Source organism: Rattus norvegicus, chromosome 14 (genome assembly GCF_021556685.1).
Source record: "Rattus norvegicus strain SHRSP/BbbUtx chromosome 14, alternate assembly SHRSP_T2T, whole genome shotgun sequence".
Classification (NCBI taxonomy): domain Eukaryota; kingdom Metazoa; phylum Chordata; class Mammalia; order Rodentia; family Muridae; genus Rattus; species Rattus norvegicus.
The window spans coordinates 80,538,671-80,560,178 of record NC_141547.1 but is presented as its reverse complement, the minus strand read 5'-3'; the positions used below and the strand labels follow the sequence as shown (position 1 = coordinate 80,560,178).

Genomic DNA, 21,508 nt, shown 5'->3' with positions numbered 1-21,508 from the left:
TCAGTCATGTTCTGTCATGTGTGATAAATGACCTGAGGAGTGTGCAGGGAGGTGACATATATAGTGTACTTACCTAGACTATGATAGCTTGTCAGTTTTATGGGACAACTGCCTAAAATGTCATTCTGTGGTGTGGCTATCACCTAACAGTGCAGAACTCTCACAGTACATCCAGAGCACGTTTCTGAGCTCGCTCTATCATTGGAAGGCCAAGATGCTGAGCACGGCAGGGGGCCCCTCCAGATCCCTTCATTACAACACACAACCAATCCTGGTTACATTTACAAACAGTTTATTTTTTAAACTTTTTCCTCTTCAGAGCCTTCCATTCACCTTCTTGTGTGGCCAGGCTATTAAAAAGCTGTTTTACTTTGCGCTTTCTTTCCGCATCCCTAAAAAGAAAAAGGAGGAAAAAAGGCAAGTGTTAATTTTGCACCAGTTTTCAGGGTATTTTGCCTTTTCTTCTGTTTGAACACTAACAATTCAGAACCATACATGCATGGCTCAACCCTCAGTCCTGCAAAAGCTGCCAGATATCAGTCACCATGGTTCCTGGTACTGAGATAAAACAGCAGCCTGTGAGTGTGGTGTCACACCATAGTGGTGCCTTAGTCCCATACACATAGTTCTCCTCACCGTTCCATGATTTCTGAGAGCTGCATCCTGGCCAGGAACTGATTATCCTTTCGGATCTCCCGGACAGCGCCTTTAAATTCCCGCTTGTGTTTGTGGATTAATCTTTTCCTTTCCTGTTCTTCCTTACTGCTGCCTTGTTTCCGTCCAAACTCAAGCCTAAAGAGAGTCAAAAACGCTACAGAGGTGAGTGGACTGCCTGAGGGCAGCACCTCCCGTCACAGGCTACAAGCAGCCCACCAGTCCTGGCCTCCTCAGGGTACCCGACACTCACACTTTGACTAGCCGGGGGGTGAACTGCTTTAGGGGGACTGGCTTGCTCTTCTCACAGATCAGTGGCGGGCAGTGCTGCTTCTGGCTTTCCACTTCTGACAGTATGCTTCGAGACAGCTCCTGAGGAACATGTAAAGGCATGGTTAAGAGGTCCCGAGAGGCCCTACTTGCAGCTGCCTATGCTACACCCACTGGGCTGTCGGGTATAGCTCGGCTGTGCTGCCATCCTCCATAAAGGGAACACACGCATTAGGGATCCCTTAAAAACTGAAGTGGCCTAGTGAGACGGTTCAGCAGATAAGGCCTCTGGCCACCAAGCCCGAGTACAATGTCTGGAAACTAAATTTCAAAGGCACTGTACTCTGACCTCCATGCATATGCCAATGCATAAACCCCGCTCCCACCCCCTACCCAGTGAGAAAGCTGCAAATCTGAGAGCTGGTATCCAGAGAGTAGCGTGTGGCTTTTCTGCTAGGGACACATTGGCAAGGCACCATCAGCCAAATTCTGACTATCGTACACAGGAGTACCTGCCCTGCCTAGGTGACGGCAGTGTGTGCAGGCAGCGGTCAGAGCAACATGGTGCTGCGGCAGAACAGGACTTCTGCCGCCACACAGCTAAGGTTTGGCTTCCGATATCCCTGAAGGCTTCTGGAGAAGCTTGTAGAAGCCAGCTCACTAATGTTGGTCTTGTCCCTTTCCCTCACACACATGTGTTCAGGAACCCAATTTTCTTGCCTGCCTGCACCTACTGTGTAGTCTTGGTCCATCTAAATGTCCTGTGAGAACTCAGAAACTCTATCACCCTAACTGGCCAGCCTAAAGCTGTAAGACCAAAGGTCCTTTAAACAGAAGGACAAACCAGTCACTGGCCACAGTGGTGCATTCTGAGGAGGTGCTAGCAACTCAGTATAGTCCAGGGATGGCTTGCTCCAGACTCAGGGGACTCGGCAATCAGGGGAGCCAGGTCTGTCTTCAAGAGGCACAGAGGTGAGGGTGTGATGTGTATAGGAAAGGGCAGCACCATGGGCAAACCGCACACAAAACTCAGGGCAGGGCCCAGGGAAGAGCAACTGTGAACATCACCGAAACTAAGGGGAAGCCTGTGCGAAGCCCAGAGCGCAGTGGTGAGGCCCAGGGAAGGCCACTCTGGCCCGCACTGCAGCCCGAGCCTGTCTTTATTGTGAATGGAGACACCACTGGGGGTAGGGCACGGAGGAGACACATTCCTTTCTCCAAGGAACCTGGGCTGATATGTGGATACGCGATGATGGGGTGGGGATGGCTGAAGGCAGAGGACAGGAGACCAGTCAGGAACAAGGGGCACAAAACAGTGAGGTGGGACAGGAGGGATACCTAGATGGGATGGGGAGCAAGTGCAGGTATGAAAAGCTGCCGACCACCACACATGCTGTAGCATCGAAAGCCTTGTTTAGACACACGGGGGCTCCAAGGACCAAGTGAGGGTGTCCCTTTACAGGAGGGAGAGGTCACCCTCAGAAACTGTGAGGTAAGGTACTTTGGATGGCCCGGAACGAGAGTGGGGCTAAGAAGGCTCTTAGTGTAATTTCATTTTGTGCTTATGAGATTCTAGATGGTTCTGGTAGAAACTTCCTGTGATGACTTTTAAGCTGCAACTTCAATGACAAAAACACTAAGCTCGTGCCAGGTACTGAACAGTCTGGGACAGGGCAAGGTGCCTAGTTACCAGTAAGCCTCACCTGAAGCTCTTGGGGGAGGCTACGGGCCAGGTGCTCTGCCAGGAGGGCTTGATGGGGTGTGACGATGGCATGGAAGGACGGCAAAGCACTGTACATGAGCACACAGTGCTTCAGCAGGCTCAAACACGAGGCTACGCAGGACAGCCTACAAGAGCAAAGGACAATGAAAGGCTTGGCCATCCTATTTCGGTCGTTAGTCATAAGCCAATAACGTTGGCAAAATAAAGTCTCATCCACAGCTCAGAAAATCCAAGTGCAATCAAATCAGCAGAAAGGCTAAATGGCTCACTGTGGTAGTCTAGGAAATACTGTTTGCCCAGAGCAGAGGGCACGAGAAATGAAACAACACTTTTAAATGGGGCTCAGTTTCAGTTCCCAATCAAGTAAGTGTACTTAGAAAATAACGCTGCATGTTACATTTACTCCAGATACCCCTGGGTGTCACACATACCTGGTGTGATTCGCCTCAGTCGCTGTCAGGGTGCTCTGTCTATTTGCCCAGTGCAAGGGGAGGCTTCCCCTCTGCCAGGTGGTCACATCTGCTTTGTCAGAGACCACGAGCAACTCTGAGTTCTTCCCAAGTGCTCTGAAAGGGTGCACCAGAGTGGAACCTGAATCCCAAGCATGACAGGTCAGAAAGGACCCAGATATGGCGGGTTCAGAGGGCCTGCTCTGTAGTAGCTCAGCCTTTAAAAGTTGTCTGTGCACTAAGCAAGCTGTCGGGTCGTGCTAGATGCCAGTGTACTCATTCCAGCTACCCAGACAAGCACAGAAAGGAAACCTGTGCTAGGCAGTGTTGGTTCACACCTTTAATGCCAGAACTCAGGAGGCAAAGGCAGGCAGATCTCTGAGTTCGAGGCCAGCTTGGCTTAGAGTGAGTTTCAGGATAGCTAGGGTTTCACAGAGAAAAATGTGTCTTGAAAAACCAAAACCAAAACCAAAACAAACAAGTAAATAAATAAGTAGACAGGATACCTGTAGGGAAAGCTCCAGAGGGGGAAGGCAATGTGCCTAACTTAACTTGGAAGCCTGCTAGCAACACACTTCCTATGGCCTTACTCAGGTTACACACATGGTTTAAGCACTTAGGACATGACCAAAGACAGCCTTATCCCGTCATGCCAGCACCCTTACACATAAATGAACTAGATATAGAGAAAGCAAAGTCGGATCCCAAAACAAGTAGAGTGAAGAGCAGCCAGAGTGCAGGGGAGTGGGCAGGCAGGGTTCCCCAGAGGTCTGAGCAGGCTTGGGAGGGTAAATAAGATGGGCATCAGCAAAGATGGAGGGGGACCATGCTGGGACAGACTCCAGGCTAAATGGGAGTGGCTGGGTGCATGAGGGGCAAGTGGATGGTCAGCTGTTTTAATCTCCTACTAGGCCAAGGGACCACCTTCTTCTTTTTTTAAAGATTTATTTATTATATGTAAGTATACTATAACTGTCTTCAGACACACCAGAAGAGGGCATTGGATCCCGTTACAGATGGTTGAGAGCCACCATGTAGTTGCTGGGATTTGAACTTAGGACTCCACAAAGAACAGTCAGTGTAACCACTGAGCCATCCTTCCAGCCTGGGACCACCTTCTTGACTGCACTGTAGTACCTGCATTCTATTGCAGTATCCTCTCCAGGGAACTATAGAGATCTGTAACAAGGGTCATGCTGGATGGCCTGTTCTTAGGCCAAGCCTGAAACCTAGGGGCAGGCAGTATTTGTAGAGCACTACCACAAGGGAGCTCTGTGCAGGAACATCATGTGACAGGAAATCCAAGGGATGGTGGCAACTGGAGGACTGAACTGAGTCACTGCCTGGTTTCTGATGAGGGCACCTGACTGCTGGGGCACTTGGCAACACTATACACCCGTCTTAGCAGCACCTTGCTGCAGTCTCACGGATGGAAATGTCAGCCACAGCCACGGAAAGCAGTAACCAGGGAAAGAAACCAGGTAAGACTCGGAACTCTCCAGTACTATGGCTCCCCTGAGCTCCCCTTCCCAGAGTCTCAACTTACAGGCACTGCACTGCAGTGCTGGCCATACAGAGTAGAAAGAGAGGTGGGAGTGGTGGTGCACACCTGTAGTTTCAGCTATATGGGAGGCAGGAAATCATTTTAGTCTAGGGATTTGAGAGCAGCCTAGGAAAAGACATTATTATTGTTGTTGTTGTTGCTATTATTAAATAGGGTTTCTCTGTGTAGTCATGGCTGCCCTAGAACTTGCTCTGTAGACAAAGTTAGCCCTGGATCCAGAGATCCACCTGCTTCTGCTTCCCAAGTTCTGGGACTGGGACTAAAAGCGTGTGCCTCCACAGCTGGCTGATACTGCATCTTGATAAAAAGAGGGGAGGTCAGGGGCTCAATCCTTATTACCCCTCTTCCCTAGGGGTAAAAGGGTGAAAGAAGGGAAGATTAATTTTCATAATGTATTTAGTCCCCAATACTTAAAGTTCCAACACTTGAATCTGCTGCATACTTTACCTCAGCCCTGGAGAGGTGAACACCCAAGTGTGAGGTTGGTACGCAGTGTGCACGCACGCGCACACACACTGATTCAGAGAAAGGTAGTTGGTTCCTGGATTGCAGAGTTTTTCTCAATGTTCTCTCAACTTGCTAGAATATGCATGTAAATACTTAAAAAACAAAACCTCTAATGCATATTTAAAAGTCTCCATAATCAACTTACCTTGGCTCTTCTTGTTTGGAGTTGCTATATAAAGAATCCCAAGAAGAAAATTTAGAAGCTCAGGGACGAACCTCCGAGACAGAGACACATACTCCAGGAATAAGCAGCACACGAACAGGCCCTTTACCACATCTCGCAGGGACGTGACTGGACACTAGAAGGAACCCACAGAGACGGTTACTGCTCTGGAACCATGTTCTAGAATACTACACTGGGCAGACAGCTAGCACCCACCCTGAGCATCCCGGGAAGCCCTGCCCTGAGAGAGTCTTACTGACTGTGAAGGCTACACGGTCATGGGGCAGGTAAGCAGTGCCAATACAGGAGAAGCACAGTCTGAACACAAGCCCTTCGCACTCAGTGACCACTTCTACCTGAAAGCTTGCTTTGGAGTCACATTCCTCATGTAATTTTGCATCGTTGAGTCGAGCCTCCCGTCCCAGCTCTCTCTACCCTACTCCATCTGGAATAGCTCATGCAGAGAGCTCTGGGAACGGGACTAGGCTGCTGTCTGACCTTGAAACTCCTGATCCCCACAGGTTCTCACAAGCCCTTTAAGATGACCAATCTTATGCCACATCTTAACGGTCAATAACTATGCACTTATTTTTTACTTTGAGACAGGCTTTCCCATTCAAGCCTGACCTGCTGGATTCATGTGACCCTTGTGTCACTTGTAACTGAGACTACAGGCTCTTGGGATGTGAAGTACACTCCTGTTTCATGTAGTCCCGTGACTGGGATGACTCCACATACCCCCGGAAGATGAGACCCACCTTGGTAAGCATCTGGCTCATACAGATCAGGGCAGGTGTCACAACTGGATGCCAGAAATCGGAGGTTGGAAATAACAGCCCAGTGATTTTCAAATAAATGAGCTGGAAAAGAAGTGTCACAATACAAATTAAAGGGAAAGAGAGGTTAAAAAAGGTCACAGGGCAAAATTAGTGTTAAAAGTCCTGGTGAGATACAACAGGCATTGACAAGCCCTCATGACTCCCTGTAGGCCACGGCTTCCCTCAATACCTCCCAGGACACACCAGCGTTCCCATGCTTCCCCACACAGAGCCAGGCTCGTTTGGAATGTCAGAAGGATGGGTCTGTTCTACCCTGTGACCTTGGAAAGGTCTTCAACCCTCACCTTTAGCCTGAAGAACTGGGGCTTCAGGGTGACAAAGCTAGGGACCTGCTTGCCCCACTGGACACCAAGTGATATCCTGTGTCTACTCGGTAGACAGCCATGTCTCAGCAGCCAATCCCTGTAGTTCTACTCCAAGCATATGGGAAAGCAGGAACAGCCAAAGGCACCAGGAAACCCTCCAATGCACGCAGAGCTTTGATCGAGCATACTTAGAACCCGCAGGCACACACTAATAGAACTTCCTTCCTTCTGCTCAGGCAGGGACTCTACCACAGTAGAATGACTACCTCTCCACCCCAACTTGTGGTTCTTGGTAAAGAGAACCTTGCTAGCTCCATGGCCTGGCAAACTTCCTGTGCAGCACAGCTCCTTGGTGTAGCAGCAGTGGAACCGCAGTATGAGCTACACAGCCACTGCTGTACTGGCAGCTGTGTCTCAGCACCAACAGGGCCACGTGAAGGTTAGCGTCCCATGAACGCTCGTATTAGCTTATCCGAGGCATCTGAGCAGGTACGACTGTAATAAATACCCCCCACCCCCAATAAGAGAGATGCTGAGAGAGGATGAAGAATCCACACATGACCATGTGGCTTGAAAGGACTTGGGACTGACTTAATAACCTCCCACCCCAAATTAATGTCTACAACAGCACTCAACAGCCCTGGCTCAAATAGGCAAGCAGGTAAGAAGTGAGCGGGGGAGGGTCAAGAAGACCACCTAACTAGTAAGCTGACTCAGGCCAGCCATCTTTCAGTATGCATATAAAAAATATTAACAAAAGCTTAAGTACCTCTGAGTCACTGATGACCCATTTCAACACAAACATGAGAAAAAGAAATAGCCACCATTTCTGAGTGTTCCTATTAATTCAAAGATGAAACACAAGAGTATGACAACAGTGTTAAAATCCCAGAGACTTAAATATTCCTTAACATTTGAAAGAAAAGAATGCAGGCTGGAATCAGTCTGCAGACAGTGGTTTTGTCTGTCTTGAACTCCATCTCTCTCATAATAATTTGACAAAGCCCTGTGTAGACTCATGCCAGAATTCTCCTATCCATCAATCATTAAGAATATATCACGGGCTGGACCTAGGTCTCTACACATATGTAGCAGATGTGCAGCTTGGTCTTCATGTGGGTCCCAAACAACTGGAGCAGGGGCAGTCCCAAAAGCTGCTGCCTATACCTGGGTGTATTCTTCTAGCTGGGCTACCTTGTCTGGCCTCAGTGGGAGAGGAAGCACCTAGCCTTGCAGAGATGTGAAGTGCCAGGTTTGGGGGATACCCAGGGGAGCCCCCATGCACTCAGAGAAGGGAAGGGGGAAGGAAGGGGAGGGATTATGTAAGGCACTGAACAGGATATAAAATGAGTAAGTTAAGAAAAAAAGTCAGATTAAAGAAAAGAGTGAAGACCATATATACAGTCCTCTCATATCTTGTTGCAGTTCTCTCAGATCATTCTGGAAGGTCTAGCAGGAGTGTTCAAGCTGTCACATTTCAACATGACACTGTCATCTACAAATGCACTCAGTCGCATTCATGGGAAATATGGGACCCATGGGCTCACATGCTGGACACCTACGGGACGGTGAACCTCTCAGATAGGAGCATGGCATGCAATGCCGACCATTCTGTGTGACAAAATAAACTTGGTTTCTGGTGGATGCAAAGAAATCTGATGAACGCCGTCTCTGCTTACCACATCCAACCCTGGAAATGCTGCCCGGCCTTTGGTCTCAATCATTTCTTCCATCTCGTGCATGGCATCTCGGAGAACAAATCTTATGGCATCACTTGCAGATTCAGGAAACATCTGGCACAGATTATATAAGTGCCTGTTCAACAAAAACATAATTGAGATGACTTTAGATAAGAAAAGCAAATGACCGAAGCAACAAATCTCAAAATGATGTTCCAGGACAGCCGCTGACTCAGCAAGGGAGAGCAGGGAGCCTGCAGACGGATATGCACTTCCGTTGTGTGGCTGGATACTGAACCCCATCTCATGCACAGTTGGCAGTGCTCTACTGCTGAGCTATGAGCCCACTTTTCTTACTACCAATGCTGGCCGTTTTGGTGTCCAGGTGACATTTCAAAAAGCATTTTATAATAATATATGTGTTTTTGCCATTTTCTAAAACCCCAGTCATAGTGTTTAAGTGGTAAAGGAGAGTATGTGAGGCACCATGGCTGTGTATGATATCAATACTGTTGAGAACACATTCTAAGCGTTGGCCATAGCACTTCCCATGTGAACTTATACCTCCTCACACTGTGTACACGCAAGTGACACACAGGCTAGTTATGCAGTACAGAAGTGTCTCAGGAGTGCCCCTCCAGTATCCAACATGCCAGTACACAGCTCCTAACAGAGAGAGATCTGTTTCTTCTGATCTTCTAGCCACCATACAGGGAGCAGGAAACCACCACAGGGGCCACAGATTACAACTGTGGTTAAGACCAAACCTTCTATAGCCACCCCTAGGCAAGACAAGTGGACATGTTCCCCAGAAGGCACCCTCAGCCTCAAGCAAAGCACCTCCTGTGTGGGTCCAGTGAGGCAAGGACCAAATACTTCTCAAGCCACCCAGAGGGTGCTTGAAGATTCAGTGCCAAATGAAACAAACACAAGCCAATGAACGGATGCTGTGACTGAAGGGCTCACCAGCTTTGATTTGCAGTCAACTTGTTGGTAATCTAAGGTTAGCTCATCCCTGCATGGGTAGCATATGACAGAGGGGAAAGCTGCAAGCCAGTGGGGATGTGCTGTGTGGTCACTGTATAGCTGAGGGCACCTGCCTACTCAGGTCACACTGCCACTGACTGCCACAAGGACACCAAATGTGTATTACAACATTAGATAGTATAAAAACTGTCCAACTCAGCCCCATATTCTTCTTGATGCAAACATTTTTACTTACACAACCAACTTATCGATGGTCTTGAGGTCTGGTGTACTGTCTGTGGCCAAATCGCCTATGTATTGCAAAAGGAAGCCGAACAATTTCTGCAAGGACAGAGATTGGGAGGTCACTCAGTGCCAAATACCAAAGGCTAAACCACAGCCTACAACTCCCAGAACACCTACACCCTGGCCAGGGCCCACCGGGACAAAGGATTCAGGGGAATATAAACAAAACACAAGAAAAAACACTGTTAGAAACTGCTGGACATAAATGAGGAAAGACAGCTAAAGATAGGACATGCTCTTTATGGAATGGCGGATGGTGTATAATTTATTAAAACCAAACAATAATTGAGGCGTGGTAGGTTGTGCCGATTGTCTCAGTACTCAGAAGGTTGAAGCTCCCTGGGTCACTAAGTATGAGACCATTTCAAAAACAAAACAGAGCTGGCTGTGGTGGTGCACGCCTATAGTCCCAGCACCCGGGAAGCAGAGCTAGGGAGATCTCTGAGCATTTGAGGCCAGCCTGAGTGAGTTCCAGGGCATCCAGAGATACGGTGAGATGCTTTCTCACAAACAAAACGACAACTATAACAACAAGATCAACAATAAAAAGTGAAGAAAGCTATAGTCTTGCAAGGTCTAGATATGAACATGATCATCTAAGGAATGGAACCAATAGCGACTCATTTAGTCAAAGTCTTGGCCACTCGATCGGCTGTGAGTCAGTTTCCTGACATGTGAAAGGAGGGTAACAGGGCTGCTCTGAGGCAGAGAGGAGCCTGAGGAGCTTGATGCCATGTGTGGCTTTCTGCTCCTCATCACTGTGTCACCACAGTGATAATCAATGGGAGGCAGGCCCTGAGCAAACACCAAGGCACTCGGTATTGTATACCTCCAAGTAAGTCTCACATCCACAGAAACGAGACCATGCTAATACCCCAAAGCCCAACACACTGATCCCAGCGTACTTCCAGTTTTGCTTTGTTTCCTACTGCAAGACTCGGATGGTTGCACTTCTGAATTCTCTCCACCACCAAAAGCTGTTCTTCCATTGATCTTCCTGATAATAAAAACTTCAGCTCCTCAAAGGATTCAGGAGCTATCACAAATACAAGACATATTTCACAGTTAACCTTCAACAGGACAACAATCCACAGGGCCACTTACACCGTGTAGGCACGGCTCCTTCACTTTCTGAAGTTACTTAACTTAAATGCTATCGAAGGTGTTTATTTAGCCTCTATGTCTACTCTTATCCAGGGAGCCTGACGTTACTTAAATGACTGTACTCAGATCCTGGGCCTGAGGACAGCCCCAAAGCAGTCTGACCCATGGATTTCATCAAGTGGTCATTTGCCTGAAGACCCACAAACCATGAGTTATCTCTGGGGCAGTGCTGGTCTCAGCATAGATGTCAGACAGGAGTGGAGCACGTGCGTGAAGCAAATCCATTTCCTGCGACTCATACATCAAGTCTCCTACACGGAAGCCAGCTTCACTCATTAGCTATCTTTTCTGGAACTAACCTTCAGCCACAGAACAAGTCAGGGCTGCTCGCTATAACTGGAGAGATTTTCTGTTTCAGATCAAAGAATACTACATTTGATAAAAGGTATTTGTTGTGGCTGGAGTGCAAAGCCTTTGTACGAATGGCCCAGGAATCTAATCTACGTCCTGCTGCAGAAAGGTGCCTGCTTCACGTCTGCAGACAGGACTCTCTGTGGCCAGGTAGCCGATGTGAAAGTCATGCTAATATGCAGACCCACAGATACCAGGAATGACAACTGGCCACACAGCACAGACATCACGAGCGGGAACGTGACCGTGCATTCGCAATTGCATCTCCAGGGAGGGATACTCGCAAGTACATACTGTAGCCACTATTTAGAAAACAACAAAGCCCGGCAAGGCTGGGGACTAAATCCCAGCCTGGAAATAGGAAACTGTGTTCACCTGCGAAGACATAGGGCAGCTCAGCCGCAGCAGCCTTCTGAGCCTTCTGAGCCTCCTTCGGCGACTTCCCCCCCGGAGTCTGACGCTGCTCTTTCTTCGGTGTCTCGTCTTCCTCCTCGGTCTCTGCACTGGATTCTAGGTCTGAGTGGCTGTCTGGGCCATCGCTCTCGTCTGGGTCCTCACAGCTCTCACCATCTTCACCCTCTTCCTCACTCTCATCTTCTTCCTCTTTCTGGTCATTCTCTTGGCCATCTGCTCCCTTGCTTTGCTCTTCCTGGGCATCCTCGATGTTCATTTTACCATCCTAGAAAAAAGACCATGGTGACCACGGTTGGAACCTTCTACAGCAATACCAGAACACCATGGCAATGGGTATCATTTTTTTCTCATCTGCTTGGGCTGCCTTGTCCTCTTCTCTGAGGTACCCTACACCATAGGAACTGAAGCTTTCCCGTAGTGCTTTGGTTAGTTCCTTGAGTGTTCATGCATTTGAAGCTTAGTCCTCTGTGGAGCTGGGGGCTGTGGGGGGCACTGAGAGATGAGGCCTAGAGGAAGGTCTTTAAGTCAGGAAGGCCTGCTCTCAGGAGGAGTCAGTTTAGTCCCCTTTTATGGGGATTATTAAGGAACACACATGCCTGGGCCTTCTCTCTCCCCTGGACCTGGTCACTTTCTCTTGCACGGATTTGCCAGGGCTCAGCAAAAGGTGGCACCCATCCCTTAAACTTCTAGTAGAGGCTTTTGCAGCCTCCCAGAGAACCCCGAGCTGGGATGCTGGAGAAAATTTGGGTTTTGCCAGAGAGCTTATAAATGTCAAATGCTGATGGTATCTAGTGGTTGTGAGGGCTTGGGGCCTAGGGAACAGAGAAGACGACAGTGCCTTGGGGCTGGACCTACTCATGAAAGTGGCTTTTTTGGTATTTTTATTTTGTTTTGTTTTGTTTGAGACAGGATTTCTGTGTATAGCCCTGGCTGTCCTGGAACCAGGTCTGTAGACCAGACTGGCCTCAAACTCACAGAGATCCACCTGCCTCTGCCTTCCAAGTGCTATGACTAAAGGTGTGCACCCCCATCGCCACCCCCACCCCCAGGTTTTTGGCACTTTTAACACCGAGTTTTATCTACCAGACTCTTTCAAAACAGTAGGCCTGCTTATTTTCCTTCCCCGAACTCTGGCCAATACAGTCTAAAATCACTGGTATTTTATAAATGTTCTAGACCAGAAACCACACCAGTACCAAGGATATACCTAGTGGCACAGACTGCATCCCTCACAAATGAGGCCCTGGCTCAGCCCCCAGCACCATACAACAGTACTCATGGTGGCACATCCCTCTCGTCCCAGAACTCAGAAGGCAGGATAGTGAGTTCCAGCCTCGCTTGGGCTACACAGCAAGAGCCTATCCTCTGCCCCTCCAATTCAAACCCAGTAACAATGATTAACCATGAGTTAGCGCTGTCAGCAGTATACAAACCGAAAGATCATCATTGGTTTAAAGAATACATCGGGGATGGGAGAAGTCAGCAACTGAGGTAAAGAAAGCCTAGGCTGTGGGGTTCTGCTCCAGCTCCTTCTCTAGATGGAAGGACATCTTCTCTTTAAAGCCTGACACCTGCCAGGCTGCAAATACACAATGAGATGTGACAGGAACTGTTTCTAAGGTTTTAATACTCCAGCCATAGTGGGCCCCTCAGTGAATACTAGGAAATGTGATTTCGAAGGGGGCGGCGCACATCTTACCTTGTAAGAAAGCAAACGCCTATCGTCTTTATCTAGTATAAAGCCATCATTTAAGTCATCTGCCGACGTATGTTTTGGTTTCTTTTTATTTTCATGTTCGTCTTTTCCAAGCATTCTTCGGAGTCTTTCGGCCTAAGGCAGTAAGGAAAGAGAAGCCACAGGCTGTGTCCGTCAGTCCTCCACAAACACCGAGCTGTGGAAGAGGCCTGCGGCGGCAGCAGCTGCGCAGTATCTGTTTAAACTCAATAAACTGAGGCCCTGAAGGCACAGGCAACGGTTTAGACGGTGACGCGCTCACTCCAGTCCCAGCGGTTGTTTGTGGGAGGCGTACAAAGAAAGGCCCCACACACTGTCTGTATTTTACTTCATATGATCATCTTACAAATGAAAAAAGAAAAAACATTTATGTCTGTACCAAAGTAAAATTTAAACCCGGCCCAATCCATCTGCGAAGATGGAGCAGAAAAGCGTATAAACGAGTCTGATGCCCGCAGCCTCCAGTGAGGGGCCGGCGTCCACTCAGTGACAAGTCACCGTACGTACCTCCAATTTCCTGAGCTTCTCTTGCTCCTCCTTTGCCAGTTCCTCTTCCGTCTTCATCCTGTTGGAGGGCTGCGCCTTCATTTCAAAGCCAAGCTCACGGACCATCATGTCATAAGCATCGGGCTAAGGGAAAAATGAGATGTTTTCAGATGTTTACAAAAGTAAAGAACATTCCGCTAAATGACATAAGGAAGGGGACCAACCATGCCTAAGTCTTCTCTTCTACACAGACAACTGTTCCTGGGGCCAGGGAGACGGCTCAGCGATTAAGAGGACTTGCTGCTCTTGCAGAGCACCAGGGTTCCTGGCTCCTATCCTATGTTCCACAGCTCCAGGTCCAGAAGATGCTGCCCAGCCCTGGCCTCCACAAGTGCCCACACACACGTGCATATCATTCCCCACCCTGATAAATACGTAACTAAAAGCAAGCTGTTTTAATGGCTTCTAAACTGAAAAGCAGGTAGACATGTGGGCTACATGGGCATTTCTGCTCATAAAAAGTTATTTCATATACTCATATACTATATAAAATATATATTTATATTATTATGTATTATTTTCAAGCCACAGTTTTGCTGTGAACCTAGCTGCCCTGGAACTCAATCTATAGAGCAGACTGGCTTCAAGTTGTGGTGGCATACATCTTTAATCCCAGCACTTGGGAGGTAAAAACTATTCTTAAATCATGTCACTGCTGGGCACAATAATGCTTGGGACCCCAGCATTTGGGAGGTGATAGCAGATAAAGGTTCCTCTCGGTGAAACCTATCTCCAAAAAAAAAAAAAAAAAAAGGAGCAAAGCAAACCTCACCCAAACTAACAAATATATCTGCTGTAACAAAAATAAACATCGCTCATCATCTGAGTACCACGCTTAAAACCTGGGAAACCACGTGAGGCCCAGCAATGACACGGCTGACTCAGGAAGACACATACGTGGCCACGCTGCAGTACAATCTGGTAAAAGCCCATTTCTTTAGTAGAACCTTGCTCCTAGACAAATGTACCATTTAACAGTCTGGGAGAAATGCAGGAAGCATCACTGTCAAGAGGCAAAGAAACCAAGCATTCAACACACCACACGTGAATAAAAGGACAACTTTCCCATGTTCTACCCCAAAGTACTTCTCCCCTGAGAAACACCGAGATAAACTAACTGAGAGTTGAGCACAGCACCACAGTCCTTGGATCCCAGTAGAAGGAAGAAGTAGGCAGACTTCTTGAATATGAGGCAGGCCTGATCTACACAGGGTTCTAGGCCAGCCAAGGCTACATGGAGAGAAAACAAAACAAAACAAAACAAAGAGGAAGCATTTATAAGGCCAGTAAAATGGCTCGGTGGACCCAAGTCTGCACACACACAGTTAAGAGCCAAAGATGTTAAAATGTCAAAAGCCAACAGATATTAAGGTCACCGTTGCTTTTTGTGAAGTGAAGGGTGCTACCCACCTGGGGTTTTTCCTTTTTCTCTTTGTTTTCTGACTTCTTAGATTTGCGTGACAGGAGAATCTGGATTTCTTTCCAGTCTTGGTCTAGCTTCTCTGTGAGCTCAAGGGCATCTTCTCGTTGAGCCTGTCTTTCCCTCTGGGGGAAAAAAAATCCAGCAAACACACATCACACACCATTATATTAGACTTTCATGAGTGGCCTGGAATCAAGGCTAAGAACACACACAATGACCCACTTAATATGAAACTTGTTGACATGAAATAAAGGACCAGAAGCAAGTGTAAAGCCCTGAGTCAGACAGAAATACCTTCCTGCTACTACATATGCAAACTCTGAGCAGTACGCTGCAAGTTTAATAAGCTATACTGTTTTATAAATACTAAAGCCAACAAAAGCATGAGGGGTAAGCTTAATGGAGACGTAGAATATTCCTTTTCAAGATGAATGGTCCTATATCAAGTTCAGATAGAAATTAAATACAGCTGATAAATGACCGTGGGAAGAAAGTCTGACACATCTCGGCGCTGTCTGCATTAAGAATGTTAAGCAGCCCACCTTCTCTTGCTTTGACTTTGCAATGAGCTCTTCAATCAGCTCTTTCCGTGTCTTTGGCTTGTCTCCATCCTCTCCTTCCTTCTGAGAGGAATTCTTGTGGACCCCACCACCAAAGTGGGAAGCAGTCAGTTCAGCTGGAAACAGACAGAAAAAGATATTATGAGACCCAGGCTATAACTGCAGCCACTTTTGGGTAGAACTCTTGTCAATTGTTCTCTAAGAGCAGTTTTAAAAATCTTCATTTTATACATGATGTGATTGTGGGTATGGAGTGCCATGGCAATCAAGTAGATGTCAGGGGACAACTGTGGAGTGTCAGTTCTCTCATTCTACCTTCATGTAGGTTCTGGGGGTCAAACTCAGGTTCTCAAGCAATGGCATAAGCACCCCCCTCCACAGTTTCTCTGACTTTATTTATTTTAAGATTTATTTATTTATTTTATCTATGTTACACTGTAGCTGTCTTCAGACACCAGAAGAGGGCACTGGGTCTCATTACAGATGGTTGTGAGCCACCATGTGGTTGCTGGGATTTGAACTCAGGACCTCTGGAAGAACAGTCAGTGCTCTTAACCGCTGAGCCATCTCTCCAGCCACTTCTCTAACTTTATTACATCATGTCTTTATTGCTTCCATGTTAAGACAAAACTCAACTTCATCCCACAGTAAAGCTTCCAGCGCCGTCTGCTTCATCTTCAGGCCCCCTGTTCTGGCATTGCCCTGATTCCCCTGCGGAGTCTCACTGACACGAGCCAGCTCCTAGTCTTTCTCCACACCAGTAAGCTTGATACACCCCCACTCTCTACAGAAAGTGCTCTACTTGGCTTCAGCCAACATGCCCAGGGCGTCCTCAACAGAGTCTCACTTTGCCTTCTCTGACTCTTCAGGCGTCAGCCCTTCTTTCTGTTTGGATTATGTGTTTGTATGGAGACCAGCGGATGCTGGGTGTCCTTGTCTACTGTGCTCTTCCTACTGCCTTAGCACAGGCTCCCTCACAGAATCTGAACTCAAGCCACCCACCTACCAGCCCCAGGGATCCTCCTGTCTCTGTCCCCACAGTGCCATGCCCATATTTTTCTGTGTTGTTTTTTAAAAATTGTAATTATTAATGTGTGTATGACTGGAGTGGGGGACATGTTGCAGCACACATGTGGAGGTCAGAGGAGATCTCTGGGGACTTGTCTGATCTCACATCACCAGGCTTGAGGAGCCCCTCTTTCTCCCTCAGCTGCCCTGCTGGCCCCACGGCGTGCTGAGGATGCTCATGCTTGCACGCGCTCACTGACCACCTCCCAACCCAGGCTGTTTTTCCTGTTCTTGCTTTTTTGGTAGCCTCTGGTTCCCATCTCTCCAGCTGACCATGGATGTCTCTCCGGAAGACTCCTATGTAAAAGTTCCCCCCATTCCAGCGAACGGCAATCTCATCTTCTCAGTGGATTAGGCCAAGACCTTTACAGTCATCCCATTCCCCTTCCTCCCTCACTCATATCCAAATTACTAGTATATCCTGTCAGGATGTCCCGTCGGGAGATGGACTGTCGTTGACGTAAACGGCTCAGGGGTTCCCCTTGCCAAATATAGACAGAGCCCACACGGCTCTGCTTGTCTACCACTCTCTCATCCCACTGCTGAGCCTCCAGCCTTCCAGCAGTTCCCACGTCAGGCCTTCCACATTCACTTTCTCCCATGGGAAGCCTCCTGGCTCATGAGGTGATAGTCTTTGTACAAATGCCTTCTCGGTGAGCCTGGCAGTGTCTACTTGATGGCATTGCCAGCCCTCTCCTGGGACATACCACCCAGTGCATAGCACTTTCCCCTCTCACAGACAAAGCAATTTAATGATTAACTGTTTACCATCTGAGTCTGCCACCTAACAGGAAATGCCAATGTCAAGCTTTTAGTGTTTGTTCTCTCACATTTCCACAGAACTAAGAATGTTGCTTGTCATATAAACTATCATATAAACATAAACATATAGATAAAAATCAAGACACCAATCCACGCTATTGCTGGCACCATAGGGGCACATGGCATCTGAGGGGTATTTTCATCCCAATCAGCAAAAAATGTCTCCACCTAATCTTGACACCATGGCTAGCCTCAGAAGCGACCGCCCTTCTAGTTCCCCTGGCTCGGGTGCGGCCACGTCAGCCCATTCGGCCATCCACCCACTGTGGTTATAGTCACAACTCCCAGGAATTTGTTACAATCAAAACTCTAGAAGGTTGTAATTTATCAATCGGATCTCTATCAGTAAATTCTCACTCCACAAATGTCCACACAATAAACTCAGAACCAATTGATATTGATATAAATTGCCCAGTTAGATAAGACAAACTATCCTATAAAATTCCATTCCTTATGACATAATCATAGCTACCTGGGGCCTTTAAGGTCACACGGATCTGGGTCGTCCTTCTCTGCCTCCATCATGGTTCTTCCCTATCTTCTCATCTCTCCTGCCTTATAAAACCTCTGCTCCCGCCTTTTTTTTTTTTTTTATTTTTTTACCACCCAATCACAGGCCCTGCGTTATCTTGTGCCTGCCCTGACCTGCATATAGACATCAATCCACATACTATTAATGAATGAATGATGATTTCTGAATGTCCTTGTAGATTTGGTCTATTGATACAGTCATATGATAATGTTAAGTAAGGTCAATGCTCGCTCTGCTTCATGCCGTTACCTACAGGCATAGGCTAAATATCAGTTCTTGCACAAAGCTGACCTAACAGTCCAACACGGATGCCATGGCTACGTCCATTAGGTCAGGATTTATGAACATTTAGGGAGCTTGGTAATGCAGAAGAGCTCTTGCTAAATCAATGAGGGGGATTCTTGCGAAGCTCTAACTCTATTTCTAAAACTCTATTTCTCTGTGCTTAGAGGTGAGCTTGGCTACCGTGAGAGTTAATTGAGACGATGGTAGTAACAGTGCTTTCCCAGCCCACAAAGGCATCGATCACACATGCCAACTTAAAGTTCTCAAACAAACAGACAAAACAAAGAACAAAAGCAAAATACCCTGACCCGTGCAGTTCATCAAGAGGTTAAAATATCATTTTCAGGAGAAAGTCCAACAAGAAACACACTGTCCCTTGTTCCAAGCTGCCAGGCTTCTGTGGCAGCACCCCCACCTACCAGACAGTGCCCCCCGGTCTTCGGTGTCACTGTCACTATCCACGATGTCATTGTGCTTTTCAATGTCAGCCAAGGACTGGCCGTAATGAGTCAATTCTTCATCCTCATTTAGGTTGTAGATGTTCTTTTTCTCATGATATCGCTTGACAAAAAGGTTTACAGTCAGTTACTTAAATTATTATGTTTAGTTCCTAGAAAATTAGTTATTTTCTACTATATGTGAAGCATAATCAGTCTGAAAAGTATTCTGGACCATCTGAAAGATGATCGAAATATACGCAGAGCTTGTAGAGAAAAATTCTTACATAAGACAACTAAGCTAAGCCAAGCTCCTGTTCCGTCTTCCCCGTTGGCAATGGCTCTCCACTCACTTGTTCTCCACCCAACAAAGCTGAAGGCAGACCCTTAAACGACTCCAGCGCCAGCCACCACTTGCTATTTGCTCTCGTATCTATCTACTATTAGCTAGTGTGTCTCGAAAGTACCTTCCTCTTTGTCTACCCAAATGAGAGACACCACTTGAGACATATCCTCTGTGCATGGCAAACAACTCAGAGGTATAGGTGAACAAGAAGAAGCACCTTTCCCCTGGGCTGCCTGTGTAAAGTTTATAGCAAAGACTTCCCTCTCATTTTTTTCCATACCTGTTGCTCCAGAGCAAATCTCTTCATCATTTTTTCCTCCGGACTTATGTTACTATTATACTCCCCAAAGCGTTTATCTGTGAAGACATTGGACTTGTTCCTTTCTTTGTACTCCTTAAGTAAAGTCTGGGTTCTCTGGAAAACAGATCATACACCAATAATTCTCACACGAATTCTCTGTACTCTTCACTGAAGAGGCCACCAAAAGAGGTTGTGGAGTTGAGAAGAACATAGTTTGCCACTTTATTTAGTGCTCATAAACATTACAAGTGGCAGGGTATACTGCATGAAACTCAAGGCTTAACTAGAAATGGCAGATGGGGCTCTTTTAGATGTCACATTCTTCTATTCCCAAATGTCCACTCTGCTATCCTTGGCCTATACTACACACTGGTGAATTATTAGTCAGTCATTTGTATTTTCTATAATGCACACATTGGACCACGTAGAGTACAGTGTTAGCTCCTTGCAGTATGGATATTTTACCCAATTCAAAAGATATTTCCTTCAACTTAAAGATCTCACACAAACTGGATCCTTTGTAACAAAGTACAGATTAGTAGCTGTGAAGAGAAAGGCCAAGTCTTACTTATCTCCTTTACAAATATTACCAATAAGTCCATCCTGTCAATTTTCTCGAAGTAACCATGAACTGCCTTTTGCTTACTCATTTATTTTATTTATTTATTGAGACTCAACCGGAAGTTTTTGAGTCTCACTATGTAGCCCTTAAACTCAGAGCTCCACCTTTCTCGGCTTCCCCAGAGATTAAAGCCATGCAACACAAAGGGTGCTCACAAACTTCTTTTTAAAAGTCAGACGAACATCAGCAGTTACAGATAGAATTTGAAAGGAAGGTACAGTGTACTCCTGAGTTGGGGACAGAAGAACAAGGATAGAGGCTATGAGGTTATTCCCAAAAGGTACTATTCCAGTTACTTCCCAGGGGACAAGCACATGAAATTCGGAGGAAGGACATTTTCAAACACTTTAAGATCATGCTCTGTGAACCCTATCCATGGGTCGAGTGTGGTCAAAGCATACAGAACAGTGGTACAGGACAGCTCAGAGCTCAGAAGTGATGGACTCTGGCTAAGCCTTAGGCCCCAAGGTAATCAAAGAGGAGTCAAGAAGAATGTATACCTGTAAGATCCCAAGGAGGAAGAGTTTCCAGAGGAAGGGTATTTGATTATCAAGCAAAGAAGAGGCAGTGTTTTGCCTCAGTTCTGATCTTTTTGCTGGCTAGTTTAAGGCAAACTTGACACAAAGTATAGTTATCAGAAAGATGGGAATTTCAATTGGAAAAAACACCTCCACAAGACCGGCTGCAAACAGGCCTCAAGAGCAGTTTCCTAACTAGTGATTGACAGGAGAGGGCCCAGACATTGTGGGGCCACTCATGTGCTGGCGGACCTAGGTGCTTTAAGAAAGCAGGCTGAGCAAGCCATGGAAAGAAGACAGTAAGCAGCACCCCTCCATGACTTCTGCATCGGCTTCTGCCTCTAGGTTCCTGCCCTATTTGAGCTCCTGCCTTTAATTTCCTCAACGATGGGAACATAGAAGTGTAAGCCAAATAAATCGTTTTCTCCCCAAGTCGCTTTGGTCATGGTGTTTCATCACAGCAATATTAATCTTAACTTAGACAATCTCCAGGATGTATGCACAACGAATTACGCAGCTAGCCATTGGGCATAGTATACAGATCATGGTAGTGCCTGCCCCCTTACCTTCTTGATGGCCCGAGCGCGGGACACCCCGGGCAGGCCCACATCGTGGCGTGTCTTCCTGCCAAGGATCTGGAACTTCTGCCGGTTGACTTTCACTTCAAATGGATTTGGGTTAGTCTTCGCCGGGCCTCCGAACGCCCCTGCCGGCGCTTTGTGGACCTGCCTCCTCGCCCCAGTCCGCTTCGCTTTCCCCATGACATTCACTCTGCTACACTTTGGAAGACTGGGCTTGGAAGACTGGGCTTACAGACCAAGCAGCTCAAGAAACTCGTGCACAAGATGCAGATGCAAAGCCACGCCCAGCTTCGTCTCGCGTTGAGTGCGTCAGCTTCCCGTACTTCGCGAGAAATACAGGCGTTCTGGATGACACTAAACAGGCGCTCACTCTAGTTT

The 21,508-nt window shown here is 47.1% G+C and overlaps 1 protein-coding gene across 1 annotated transcript; it reads right to left on the bottom strand.

The window, feature by feature from the left end:
• Positions 1 to 275: 275 nt before the first annotated feature.
• On the bottom strand, positions 276 to 21,412 carry Nop14 (NOP14 nucleolar protein). Its single transcript, NM_001394594.1, is given in 18 exon segments — positions 276 to 392; positions 637 to 792; positions 908 to 1,026; positions 2,628 to 2,772; positions 3,079 to 3,238; positions 5,313 to 5,466; positions 6,089 to 6,190; positions 8,154 to 8,289; positions 9,376 to 9,461; positions 10,331 to 10,461; positions 11,316 to 11,619; positions 13,054 to 13,185; positions 13,597 to 13,719; positions 15,046 to 15,180; positions 15,601 to 15,734; positions 18,745 to 18,886; positions 19,389 to 19,523; positions 21,116 to 21,412. Coding segments are annotated over 18 exon segments (2,589 nt in total). The 5' UTR covers positions 21,311 to 21,412; the 3' UTR covers positions 276 to 292.
• Positions 21,413 to 21,508: the final 96 nt, after the last annotated feature.